The sequence below is a fragment of the Amblyomma maculatum genome, chromosome 2 (assembly GCF_055883805.1).
Source record: "Amblyomma maculatum isolate TAMU_Amacu chromosome 2, ASM5588380v1, whole genome shotgun sequence".
Classification (NCBI taxonomy): Eukaryota; Metazoa; Arthropoda; class Arachnida; order Ixodida; family Ixodidae; genus Amblyomma; species Amblyomma maculatum.
The window spans coordinates 15,344,965-15,359,147 of NC_139345.1; the positions used below are offsets into that span (position 1 = coordinate 15,344,965).

General features: G+C 45.3%; 1 protein-coding gene across 1 annotated transcript in view; it reads right to left on the reverse strand.

The window, feature by feature from the left end:
- The window catches only part of Polr2A (RNA polymerase II subunit RpII215), a 50,571-nt gene that overhangs the window by 18,966 nt on the left and 17,422 nt on the right, over positions 1–14,183 (reverse strand). The window contains exons 10-15 of the mRNA XM_084593334.1: positions 12,663–12,872; positions 11,085–11,423; positions 9,134–9,262; positions 4,138–4,360; positions 1,139–1,349; positions 502–646 (exon numbers count right to left, since the gene is read on the reverse strand). Coding sequence (XP_084449460.1) covers positions 502–646; positions 1,139–1,349; positions 4,138–4,360; positions 9,134–9,262; positions 11,085–11,423; positions 12,663–12,872 — 1,257 coding nt within the window. The remainder of the gene's footprint in view (positions 1–501; positions 647–1,138; positions 1,350–4,137; positions 4,361–9,133; positions 9,263–11,084; positions 11,424–12,662; positions 12,873–14,183) is intronic.

The following is a 14,183-nucleotide window of genomic DNA, read 5'->3' on the forward strand; positions in this document are numbered from 1 at the left end:
CCTTCAATCTCTCTCTCTACATATCAATCACGAAGATTAATCGCCCTAATCTACCTATTTACAGAATAGTCTACAGTCCCTACCCTTCAACGCTGCTTCTTGTACAACCATTCCGCACCTCACGTCGTTTAAACAACCATCTAAGCTTCCAACACATTTCTGGTAGAACCATTGCATTTAATTCATCTGCCCTGACGCAGGCTATCATTCACTGGAATGGCCTTCCGGAACACATCGTAAATATTTAGGATTCAACTCGTTTTAGGACAGAAATAGAGGACATTTTCTCAAGTTACTAACGTGTCAGTGAGCATTGTACTATAGTGATGTTCCTACTTTTCAGTGACCAGTACTAACAGTCAATTAGTTCTGTGTAAACATGTTATTCATGCTCCTGCCATAACTCCTATCTATGTAATCCCCCCCCCCCTCACACAATACTCCTTCCTTGGAGCCTGCGAGGTGATATGAATAAATGAATAAATAAATAGAGGTGCCTACCTTGCTATCACCAGTTGGGAAAATGGTTCGCAGTATCTCACGATCCTTTTTAAGCCGCTCCCACTCCTTTTCCAGCTCAGAGACAGCTGTGGCACTGCCCATCAGCTCACGCACCACATCTTCAGTGAACACTTTGCGAAGATACCTGCAGCCCAGCAGCAGAATACTTGTACAACTCGAGGTCTCAGCTACTAACAGGCCGCAGGCAAATTATTCTAATGTAACGAAGCAATACTTCTATTCGTGCGAAGAGCAATAACTGCCTTTTAAAACGTGGCACATGGCACAATTTGTAAGCCTTGGAAAAATACACACAAGAATAAACCAGGAGCCCATTTAAGAAATAAAAGCTTCATTTCTCTAATGGTGTATTCAAACGACAGTATGTGAAACTGAGCAATGACAACAGGACAACTTTACCACTTTCTTTTTTTCTTCAACATCGAATACTACACCGCTTATGGCGCAGTCTATCTGCACTCAAAGACATATCTGCATAAAATAAACGTTGGTGTTCCGCAACACTGTGCAAGAGAGAAGCTGACACAATATTTTACAAGGCAGCTAGCTACGTTTGCGCAGCAGGAAACAGTAATACCAGATTCCAAGCGTTTGAGAACAGAGCAAGGGAACTCACCGCTCATTGCAAGCATCAAAGCGGAACTTCTTCTCAAAGGACTTGTTTGACGGCTTTAAAGTGGGCATGCTCTGGAACTCGACACTGCCTCCGTCAAGGCCATCTTCTCCATAACGCAGCTGAATCACCTGGCCGTTGCTGTTGCGCACCGTGCCGTCATAAGCAATCATCACACTCTCCATAGCTTTGATCAGACGACGCTGGATGTAACCTGCACAAAGGACACACACATAGAAATCAAGGACCCCCCCAAATCCAGTTACTGAATCGGCTAGGCTAGGCAGCACAAGCTGTCGCACTTACAATAACCGAGCTCGAAATGATCCACCAACCCTTCGGTGTGATTTCAAGTAAGCAATGTGCACATGCTGTCCTTTAAAAAACTTGGTGGCAGCTGGCACCTTGCCACAAAAGCAGTGGCATTTACTAAAAACACACATCCAACTACACACACCGCAAAAATCAGCCAAATAAAAATTGCAAAAACCATAATTTCGCAAAAGCTGCTATAAAAGAAAAACAAAAAAAGACAGCTGTCTGCTGAATTTTTGTTGTTTATGTGTTTTAAGTATAAAGTATCACATGAAAATAAAAAAAAAAATGCAAACATGAAATACTTCTTTTGGCTGAATTTTCTTGTTTTCTAGATTACTTTACTATGCTGAAGATGTGACCCTTACAAAGGGCTAGTCCTTAAACAAGTACAGTGCAGTCTACTTATAAAGATACCAGATATTATGACATATCGCTTATAACGATTGAATTCTTAGGATTTATCAGTTTTCCCATTACCGCTATGTAAAAATAAACCAGATATAGCGACAGGTTATTGGCAGTATATTGTATACAGCTATAGCTTTATCACCGCCTGGTAGATGTTTAGTAGCCGACGGGCAATTCGGACTCCAATAATTCGGACTTGTAGGATATTTCGGACTTCAGTGAGGCACCGTCAGTCACCCCATAGAAGCGCATACATATTCGCGACGGATATTTCAGACTTTAAAAGTCCGAAAGTTCGATTTTTCGGACTAATTTCAGTCCCCTGCAGGCCAAAATCTGCCATCTTATCGGCTTTTCGCCGGCGCAACAAGCGCCATCTTGGATTGAGGTGGATTGGCTCTGCAGTTGGATTGGCTTGACAAGGTTTCGGTGCCCCATTTTTGCCAGGAGAGGCCCCTGCAATCTCTGCCACTTCGAGGTGGCAGTCGGATTGTCATCGCCGTCAACCTGCTTTTGTCGCCAACGCTGACACGGGCAGCTATCTCTTTGTGCTTTGTCTCATACGTCCGCCGTGTTGTCACACGAGTTTCTCCGACCGCGTCAACCGAGTGGCGCGCCGTCAATCCTTTGGCCGTTTTGTGATTGCGTCCGGCGGTTCCACCGCTCTGAACGAAAAGTGCCTCATTTTTGCGTGTTTGACGAGCGGTGTGGTGCGCACTCGGGCTGTGGACATGGCCCCGCCGGTGCTGCCGGGTCCGTCAAAGAAGCGTGGGAGCTATTCTACCATGACCCTTGAGAAAAAGGCAGCGATCATAAAGCTAGTGCTGAGTGGGCGAACGCAAGCTGACGTGGCCAAGGAGTTCGCACTGTCGAAGCAAACTATTTCGGATTACGTGAAAAATAAGGAGAAGATTTTTTCCGCCTTTGAGGCGTCCCACAGCAGCAGCCAGAAGAACGACAGGAAAGGCGACCACCCCGAATTGGAGAAGGCCTTGCTACTCTGGCTTAAAGCTGCTTTAGCGAAAAACTCCGACGACGACTCGGGCGGCCTACCACAGCCATCGCTTGCACAAATTACGAACGCTGTGAACTTGCTGTCTAGCGTGTACAGCGAAACGACAACTTTGGCGCAAATACAAGCGCAAATCGTCGCCAGCAAAAGAAATTTGCCGCAAGGTAAAATCGGCGACTTTTTTAAGCCGATTTCCTCTGAATAAAGTGATTTTTTGTGCTTCACGGATTTTTCGGACTGTTCGATTATTCGGACCATTTTTCGGGTCCCTTCAAGTCCGAAAAAACGGTCGGCGACATGAAAATTTGTCTGAATGTTTTATAAAAAATAAAATACTAAGAGAACGAAGTCAAAACTCTACATATGCAGTAAAAATGGACCGGCATGGAGAAATTCGCAAGGGCCATTGCATGCTGTGAAATGAGCGCTATTATCATCGCAATCGCAGCCTGTCACCGTGCAAAGGGTGCAGCTGTACCGTCAGTGGCATTGCCGATATTGCGCCCGTGGAAGACGGTGCCAACCACAACAATGGCGCGACAGCCCTCGAGATGAAACAGCAAGATTTCAAGATTGGAAACCTAACACACACACACACACACACAAAAAAAATATATATACATAACAAATGACCTTTGCACTTTACGATTTTAAATCGTCAAGGCTGAGGATGTCCTGCAGTTCATCCCAGACGCTAATCGGTCTGGTGCACGCGAAAAGGACTGCCACCAGCGTACGCGCTACTGGAAGCGATGCTGACAGCAATTGTCAAGCTTCAGCTGCTCCTCAAGAGAGTAAGAATGTCCGACTTTTTTTTAGGTACGCTTAAGTTATTTTATGGCTGTTGATGTACCTTGTAATAAAATGTTTAGTGCTCTTTACGATGATTAGCGTTGTTCAACCAGATTTGCTCATCGCTGGTAAGTAGGCAAGCCTACATAGATGAAAAATATGTAGGTGGATGTTCTTTGTTTGTTTTTCCTTTTTTTTTTTTTGCCGGTCCAGATATTATGATAACCAATTATAACTATCAAATTTTCCGGTTTTATCAATATCGTTATAAGTGTACTGCACTGTATATATCGGCTACCAAAGCAACAATTAGTCTAATTTGTGCGATAAAGAACCCAAAGTGAAATTTAGACCTGTTTACCTTCTGAGCATTCATACAGTTAAGTTAACAATATTTTGCAGTGCCCATGAAAACATCTGGGCATAGTTCGCCCCCTCAGGAGTAGCCTCCCGTCTTACGGCAAAGACCAACCTGTTTCAGCTGTCTTGACAGCTGTATCAATGAGACCCTCTCTTCCTCCCATAGCGTGGAAGAAGAACTCTGAGGGGGTCAAGCCGGCCAGGTAGGAGTTCTCAACGAAACCACGACTCTCGGGACCATAGTCATCCTTTATGAAGTGGGGCAGTGTGCGTTTGCGGAAGCCGAATGGGATCCGCTTGCCCTCTACGTTCTGCTGACCCACGCAGGCAATAACCTGTGAAGCCAAACACCCCATGTAAGACAACAGTCAACGTACGGCAGCACAGTGAGGACCATGGTCAATTGTACGGTCTGCTAGCTTCGTAGCTTTGGGTAAGAAGAAAAGGGAATAAGTAGATACTACATAGCAGAAACACAGACGGCGTATAAAACAAATAAGACTTAATTTTGTAACTCTAGTGCTCAGTAAAAGCATAATCCTCGTCCTGCTCTACCATATGACTATATTGACTTGCATGATTAGTACAGTAAAACCTCACCGATTTGAAGCCATTGGTGCCATGACAAATGTAGGAATTAACTGAGTACAGCAAAAGCCCTTCTCTCTTTTATTCTACCATTGCAATTTGTGCTGTAGTCTCCCATGGGATGACATTGCAATGCAAGCAACTGAAAACAATAAATTATAAAAAAGGGAATGCAAATATTCAAAATCTCAAATACAAATCTAATATGTTTGTTATTCGATTCATATTTGAAAAAACTGCTATTTGGAATTTTCAAAAATTACCGAATATGACAACAATGTTCGATTTTACTGCACTGTGTGCTTCACTGCAATGCTTGACCGCGTGTACTTGCAGTGCCGGGAAAGGCTGTCTACACAGGGCCTCCCCAACAGTGTAATCAAAGCAAAGCACTTGACGAAACCGGCAAAGACATTGTTCTCACTTCGGTTTCATCTCAAATGTAAAAACAACCATCGCGGATGTGTTCATCAGACAAAATTACTGCGATGCAAATGTTCTTCGGCAGTTTTTTCAGGCCCATTCGATGGACATTTTTTCTGACTCCTTCAAGGCTGAATTAAGAAGAGTTTACTGTATTCAACAGGGATACGACAGCTCCGCCCGCTTTTATGTACAGAAAATTAGTTTACTGAATTGTGTATAAAATTTATATTGGATATTACAGTAGAGTCTCGATAAACGGAACTTCAAGGGACCGGGAAAATATGTTCCGTTTATCAGGAGTTTCGTTTAAAGAGAGAATAGGTTCAGCATTGCGCAATCCGCTTCCGCGTGAACCCTACGCGGCTGGCGCGCGCGCGCGCAGTTGGCAGTTTCAGCGGATCTCAATTTGCGAAATCTAGGTAATAAGGAGAACGGTACACTATGAGAACAAACTTTATTAGAGAAAAGTAGGCAGTGAATTTTTGTTCCAGTAGTACTAGTACTGAAATTTAAAAAAAATGTCAAAAGAGTGGGAATTACCACTTATTGGCTAGTGAAAAAAGTTTCCTGAAGAATTCCTGAAGAATTCTTGTTAGGCTGCTTTTGGGGACGGCGTACTTCGTCGCTAGCGCCGTTTTCGTGAAGCCACCACTCTCGAAGTCGTTGATGATCTCTATCTTCCTTTCCAACGCAAGTGCATTGTGCGGTCGTTTTTGCGCTGCCATCGGACCGAACAAAAGCTCTAGGGCTCTAGGGCTTACGCCTAACTGAACACAACCGCCGTGAACGCGAGCGAGCGATGCGGAGGGCAGTGTACGAGCAAACCGGAAACCGCCGGAGATGGAAACCGGAGTGGTGACGCGGGGAGGAGAAGGAGGGGAGCACTGATGCATACCGCGATGGCACTGCGCTTGTCCAACTAGTTGCGGTTTCGAGTTTTTCGGTTCCGTTAACGCGGTGGTCGCAAAATTTGAGTTCCGATTAACGAGATTTTTTTTACATTGGCTTAATACAAAACCAACCAATCGCGAGGCGTTTGTTCCGTTTAAGCGGTAAATCCGTTTAACCGATTTTCGTTTATCGAGATTCTACTGTACAGTGAAAGCTCGTTAATTCACAACTCGTTATTTCGAAATTTTGGATAATTCGAAATAGTCATCGTGGTCCGGTCCGCAGTGCATAGAAGTCTATGCGCGTAACAGCTCGTTAATTCACTCAAAAATTGGCGCCGCCACCCATAATTCGAACTGCGCGCCGCCAAGCGGCGCTGTTAAAAACCATCGTTGGAAGCTTTCACGGCAGAACGATAGATGGCACAACCATCGGGGCGCCGCTAGGGTGCTGGAACAAGTACTAAACAGTCTTTCCTGCCGCGACTCCTTCGAGGAACGACGTTTTAGTGTTATCGACCACGGTTTCGTGTTGCATTTCGTGAGCCCTCGTTTTGCACGCCGCTTGTTGTGAGCTTGTGTCCGCGAGATGTGTTCGCGTGGGAAATACTGTGCCAAGACGGTGAAGGAGAAAGTGGCTATTTTACGCGAGGTGGATGAACGAAAGGCCAGCAAAGTGGAAATCGCGAAAAAGCACGGGATTCCACCAAGCACATTGTCGACGTACGTCCGAAATAGGAAGGCCATCGAGGATGCCTATGAAGCCGAAGATTTCGCCAGCAACAGAAAAAGGCTTCGGTTAGCCAAGTATCCGGAAATTGAGACCGCTGTGATCACGTGGGTGAAAGAAATGAGAAGCGCTGACATTCCACTGAGCGGCCCAATTATCACGGCGAAGGCGGCCGATTTCGCCCTGCGCTTGAATGTGGAAGATTTTGTTGCCTCCGAAGGATGGTTTCACCGCTTTAGAGACAGACATAATCTTGTCTTCCGGGTGTTGTCTGGAGAAGCCAAAGAAGTGGATGCAGAAACTTGTGCCACGTGGCGAAGCGGTGCTCTGCAGCAGTACTTAGAAAGCTACTCGGCACATGATATATTCAATGCTGATGAGACGGCTTTGTTTTATAAGCTCCAGCCCGACAGAACAGTAACATTTAAAGGGGACAGCTGCGCTGGCGGCAAGCGAAGCAAAGAGCGGATTACTGTTCTGGTCGCCGCTAATATGACCGGGACGGAGAAGGTCCCTCTTTTTGTTGTCGGCAAGGCACATAAGCCTAGATGTTTCAAGAACGTTAGGACGCTGCCGACGGAATACTCCGCCAACAGCAAGGCGTGGATGATGGGCGAATTGTTTAAAAAATGGCTCTTGAAATTCGATCGGAGGATGGAGCTAGGGAAGCGTCAAGTTCTCCTCATTGTGGATAACTGCTCGGCACACAAAGTCAACGCCGAGCTGAAAGCACAAGGCTCGTCTTTTTGCCCGCCAACACGACTGCGGCCTTGCAGCCGATGGATCAGGGGGTGATCAGAAACATCAAATGTTTCTATAGGCGCCACATGATCGAGCGCATGACTTTGTGCACTGGAAACCAGAAGACCAGCACCATCACATTGCTCACAGCAATGCACATGTTGGTGCGTGCATGGGAGCAGGTCACGCCGTCCACAATTGCAAACTGCTTCCACCACTGTGGCTTTGCTGCCGGAAGTATGAAAGAAAGTGGCGACGATGGGAGTCCGGAGCCTCTGCCTGCGGCTGTGCGTGCTGTGCTGCAGGACGTCAGTTTTGATGATTACGTTGGAGTAGACAGCGATGCAGCAGTGTGCGGTGCCCTAAGTGATGAGGACATTGTCGCTGAAATTGTTGGGGAGCAGTCTGTCCCAGAAGAGGCAGAAGACGAGGACGACGACGAGGAGCAAGAGCCCGTGCGTCCATCCGCGGCAGAAGTTATGGGAGCGCTGAATGTCGCGCGCCTTTTCTTCAGCTTTGAAGAGGGGGAAGAAGACTCCCTGCGTCACATTCGCATGCTAGAAGACCGAGTGAGTACGGTAGCCCTCAGAGAGAAGAAGCAGAAGATGATAACAGACTTTTTTGCTAAATAAATGTTTTTCGTGCCCTCCGGGCATCAAACGCCTTCATTTTTGCTCACTTTCATTAGTTCGAATTTTGGTTAATTCGAACTGGCCTGGCAGCCCCGTGGAATTTGAATTAACGAGCTTTTACTGTATACACTTCTGTGCAATTCTAGTTTAATTTTGTTTGCAAATACATGTGAATTCTGAAATAAAAAAGACAAATAATGTTTGCTACTTTTTAATTTAACATTTTTTTCCACTCATCAAATATTCGATATTAGAAAATTGCAATGTTCACACACCTCTATTACACATCTCCCATGATGCCAGCAGAGATCAAAAGTGAAACAGTGCTCTGCCTTTTCTTCCACACTCGAAAGTGGCCTGAATAGCTTGTGGCAAATCTGCCCTGCCATGTAGTTTCAGAGTCAACGGTCTGCGAACGCCCTTAGGACAAGTGTCAGAAGTTGCTCTTATGCTATCTATTTCTCGTCCAAAGGAGTGACCACTAACACGAACAAGCCAAGCAACAACGCACAATCTGAATTGTCAATTTGATTATGTGTTATCTACACTTTTTTATGCAAGGAGGCCCATGCATTCTGCCAAAAATAGGCGCCGTCACAGGGCACACACTACTTGGCACTCGTTCAAACCTACCTTACATACCTCATATATGTCGGCCAAATTTATAATAGTCGTTTTCCTCAAGAAAGGTCCACAAGCCATACCACAGACTGGTTTTTTGAGCTGGTAGTTCTGGGGTTGGGGTGCTAAAGCATATCAAACATTTGCCTTGCTCCGTGATCTTCGCAGCCTCGAGAGGCCATAATTTCGTTGTTCTGCAGCAAAACTAGGATAGTGTGTTCCCACACAGGAATATGAAAAAATGGTTTGGTTTGGTTTATAAGGTTTAACATGCAAACTGACGCAGGCTATGAGAGACGCTGTAGTGGACCACCTGACGTTCTTTAACATGCACTGACACTGCCCAGCACACGGGCGCCTAGCTTTTTGCTTCCATCGAAACGCCGCTGCCAGGATTCGATGCCGCATCTTTAGACACAGTAGTCAACCACTGCACCACCGCAGCAGGGCGCAATGTGAAAAGAGCCCAAATGGACTTACCTGAGATATGTTAATTTTGGAGCCCTTGGCTCCTGAGACCACCATAGCCTTGAAGTTGTTGAACTCGGACAGAGATTTCTGGGCACTGGCACCTGTCTTGTCACGAGCATCATTCAAGATACGGTTGACCTGAACAGATACAACCGTCATTAGAACACCTCTGCCCAGTGGTGTATGCATACTGTAATCAACTCTCTCTTAAACTGACAGCAGAAGCAAAGGTGAAACCAGAAAACACACAGAACAAGCAAAATGTAACAGAATTGGGCCCCTATCACCAGATGATTGCTGTCACTTATACAAGGCATTGCACAGAAACACACACAACTATCGATGTAAAACACACAGCACGGCAATAATGACACGGTTGCTAGGTATTATCCTGCATAAAAAAGATGCAGAGATTCAAAGGAAAATTCTGAACCCATGATTATGAGTCATGCCAGCCCCAATAAGCTTAACTACAAAAAACTGTCGTTAATTTGAATTCACCCAACCCAAAGTTCATTGCATTCAATATGAAATTTCACTCCTTTTGATATTAAGATATTAACATCATAGAAGAGGGCCTTAGAAAAAGAAATATTAATGAAGTCACAATTATAAAACCTTCATGGAATATGATTATGGCTATATATGCAATTAAATCTGATGTAAAACAAACCCTTTTGCACTTACGTACAATATGTTATGCAAGGTTGTTTTTTTTTTTCATTAGGTTAACCATCCCAAAGTAAGACTATGAGGGATGCTGGGAACTGCAGATAATTTCTAACCTGGGATTTTGGCCTCTGACACTGACATCGCACAGTACAACGGCACCTTGTACTTTGACTCCAGTGGCTGCAGCGGCTGGGACCAAATCTGGATCACCCAGCTCGGTGGTTAGGGCACTCAGCCACTGTGTGGTTGAGTGCTCTAACCACTGAGCTCTAGCAGCGGGTGTGAGTTTTGAGTTTTGTCGACAGCTTTTCAGAGATTTCTCGGCAGGAGACTTGTTAGTAAAATGCATACCATTGATTTTCCTTGACATGAAGAAACGCAAAAAGAATAAGTTAACACTCTGCCTATCAGAGGAGTCGAGTAACATGGTTTGCTGTTGCAACATCAGAATCAGGGAAAGTTTGTAGTATGCCTATTTCTGAAGTGGCAACTTCACAAAACCGAAACTGAAGTTCTATGTGGGAAGGATGATAAGGTTACTCTAAGTGCATTCACTGATGTCAAGAGAAGCCACTGGCATGCATTTTAGCTACTCCATCGAAACAAAACTTTGTAAGAAAAAAACGTTTTTTCTTTAATACCACTCTTTCCTCGCACAGACACCTAAACTTTGGGTTCCTGTTTTATTCTTTGTAACTATGCATTAGACCTTACCGTACATGAATCACCATGTGAAGTTTGCTTAAGACCGCAAAATATAACTGAATTTCTCTGCTCCCCTGTTTCAGTTTCAACTGCCAAGCGATGGCTGTGACATCAAAGTCAAGTCTAGATCATGTTCGTGATGAAAAAATAGCAACATAAACATTCGCCTATCATTTTAATTCACAATGCTAAGGCCAACCAACTTCAAAAACAAAAATCACAAGTGAAGAATCAGTGACTGCACCGCTATGTTTTCATTCCTCATGTTGATGTGACAGCCATCAGTCAGATGCTGAAACCGAAACAGGTCAGCAAAGAAACTCAATAATAAATTACAGAGTGGTAGTCGGTGAAAACCATGTGGCAGTCTATATACAGGAATGTCTCATGCATCATTAACAACGAAAATGCAACCAAATTTTGGCGTCTATACTCCTTTAACATTAACTCGCATTATACAGAAAACTTTGTCTCCTTCAAGTTCGAAGGACTGATAGCCAATTGTGAGAAATTAATTTCGCCATGACAACAGTTAGCCGTTACTGTAGACCAGTCACTCGCTCATCATGGTGGCACCGTTCACCTGGTTTTCGAAGGTCTGTCGGAGAGTGTTGCCAGGTGAGGGCTCCAGCTCATCATTGTGGGCCTTCTCAATGACGTCTATCACATCATGCTTGGCCTTCTCAATGGTGTTCTTGATGTCTATGAAAGTCTGCTTGTCGGCAATGGTGTCACCAATACCAATGGTGTGGCCCTCCAGCAGTAGCCATGCGTTGACCACCGTCTGAATGTGGCCATAGAAGGCGCCTGCCACCTCGTGGCCCAGTTCAGCGAACACCACGTGCATCAGGGAGCCCGATGAGGCACCAACTGTCTTTTTGCACACTATGCCACTGATCAGTTCTCCATGCTCAATCAGCACCTGCAACACACATGCAACATGGAAATGGGCTGTTATGAGCCTGACTCCTGACTCATCATTTTGCTCAGCTGTCCAGCAGTCATGGCATTAAATCATAAACAATTATATAGTGAGAGAAATACAGAGAAAAGGAGCAGAGATAACAGCGAAGGAAAATGTGAGGCAAAGAATTGGAACGAGACACACTGCACTTACGGCTGCTCTGAGCATTCAGTAAGTCTCTTTGAGCACTTTATCACTCTCCGCATGCAAAGGCACACACGTCAACTATACTGAGAAAACTTCGTCCTCAAAACACACTAATAAATCTTTGAGCACGGCACTCAGTCACACAAAATAAATTTGCAAGCACATTAAATAAGATACAATTCAGGACACAAACTGCTGCATTACAGGCCTTACTTGAAAAATTTTTGACAGGCACTCTCATGACTACATGGTGCCATCGTATCTACTCAAATCTAACACGAGGGGTGACAATGCATTTGCCCAATGGGAAAAATAAAACCACGAAGGTAATGCGAGATAAGCACTTGCAAAAGCACCTTCAATAGACATTGTGGCCTTTGCAGTCTCATCAAAAACGCTCATTCGTCGTCTGAGGCCGAGTTCTCGGAAACCGACTCTTCCTTTTTGCTCTCGTCCTCCCAGACGATGTTGTCTTCGGAAGCCTTTGTGGTCAGGCTCTCATTTAAAACACCTCCCGCTGCATCCACCACCCATGTATGGTAGGTTAGTTAACGTCTAGCCGTCGAGCTGCCACAAAATTTCCGATTTCTTCTTATCAGAAAAGCTGTTCTTTTGAAGTGAGCGTCATATCATGCACGGCGCAGTTTCATCCTGCGAAAGATGCGACAAGAGCGGGGCAAAAGTGACGTCATCCTGAGTCTACGAGCAATAAGTTTGGCTTTGGATGGATTGAGATTGGGCTAATTTGGATTTCCTGGTACCCACATTGCCAACATAACATCATAAACATGGAAATCGAAATCAAGTGGCGACGGACTCAATATGGCTGCACCCGATGCTGTTTTAGGCCAACCGAATCGCTGTATTTGATTATAACGCGAGGGTAGACTAGCCAAAAATATTTAAAAAAACTTGCATTATATTCGAGTAAATACAGTAAATAAGCTTCATTAAAAAAGTGAATCACTGGTTGAGGTTGTGCAGAACCTTTCATTAGCAAGCAATATATTGGGATCCTGATGTGGACTTCATGCGAAAAAAAGAGCTCACCTTGGTATCACCGGGAGAGATCCACTTGTAAGGCCCATCATCTTCCTCATCTGGGTGAGCGCTGTGTGTTCGGATGAGGTTCACATTGCCAGGGATGATAAGCGAGAAGATCTGCTTGCCCGTCCACAGGGGCTTAGGCTTGAGGACGGCCGGCATGGGCATCTTGCCATCCCATATGGGCAGGAACATTAGGATCGTCATCATCTGGTCCTGCAAATTGCGGGAAAAGACAAAGCAGGGACAATGTGCTGAGTGTCGGCAGCAGCTGATCACTGGAAGTTGTATCAATAAAGAGGCAGCTGTAACTAATACAGCTGTAAACTGGGTGAACTAATACTTTCTAGCATCACATACAGGCATAGCAGGATGCTGGACAAGGTTACTAGACTGCACAAGAAAGGCGGATAGAACTGTTTACTGTGGTAGTTAAAGGAACTCTGCAACACCAGTTCGCTATGCTTTAGATGAATTCTTTATGTCAAGCAGATATCGAATCAAAAATAATTACAGGAATCGGCGAACTAGAACGGACGTTAAAGGTCCACGAAAACGGCCCCCAAGAAACCACTGATAAACGTGTTCAGTGTGTAGAACACATCCTTCTGAGCATTAACGTAAAGTATAACTCATTGGAACAAAGCCAGCGATTTATTATTAATTTTTAAAAACAGCGTTTTTTGAAATTCGCCGGCAGAAAGAATGTCGCTTGGCGGTGTCGCATGGAACCATTTCCTAGTTCCGTGACGTCACGGGTCGGTTGACTGGCAAGGCTTGCTAGAAGCTGCCATTCGCTGCGGTCACTGCAACCATGACGTCACGGACACACTTCCGGTAGCTGCGAAAGTCGTCTGCTCGTGCGCTGCTCGAACTCTGTGCGGGCTGTTACACAGCTCGCCGCCCTTATCGGTTAGGTGGCCATTGCCCATTAAGTGCAACAACCGAAGCGACGCAGGGATCGGCAGAACGAAGTTGCATTTACAAATATCTTATTTATATAACGTGGTTTCAGGAGTATCGGAGTGTCGTCGTGTCGTCCGACGAGGCGTCAACAGCACGGTCAAGCACCGCACGATGGCAGCACCTCCTCGACCGCCGTAAACACCGCCGCTGTGGCCCCTCCTCCCGCATACCGTTCGCGAACGACACGGCGGATCGTTAGCACCGATGTCCGAAATAAAGCGTGCTAAAATTTGTTGGCGTCTGGAATACTGAGCCGAATATCAAGTATGAAGCCCTCATGAGGATCGCTGACCAGCAGCAAATTGCTGGTAAGAGCGATAGCCGTGATACAAGCTAGTTTCTGCTCAAGCCAGCTGCCGCTGGTGCATTTCGGCTGATCCGATCTGCTCGTACTAGCTCTGCGATTAATGCGTCGGCAGAGTTAATCCTATTATTATTTTACTATGGCAGGATAGGAATCACTATAAGGCAGTTTCATAAGTAGACGATTTACGACAGCGTTGATCATGTTCCAAAGCGTCGACCGCCGCGGATTCGAAGTGAAACAATAGGCCTAGCGAC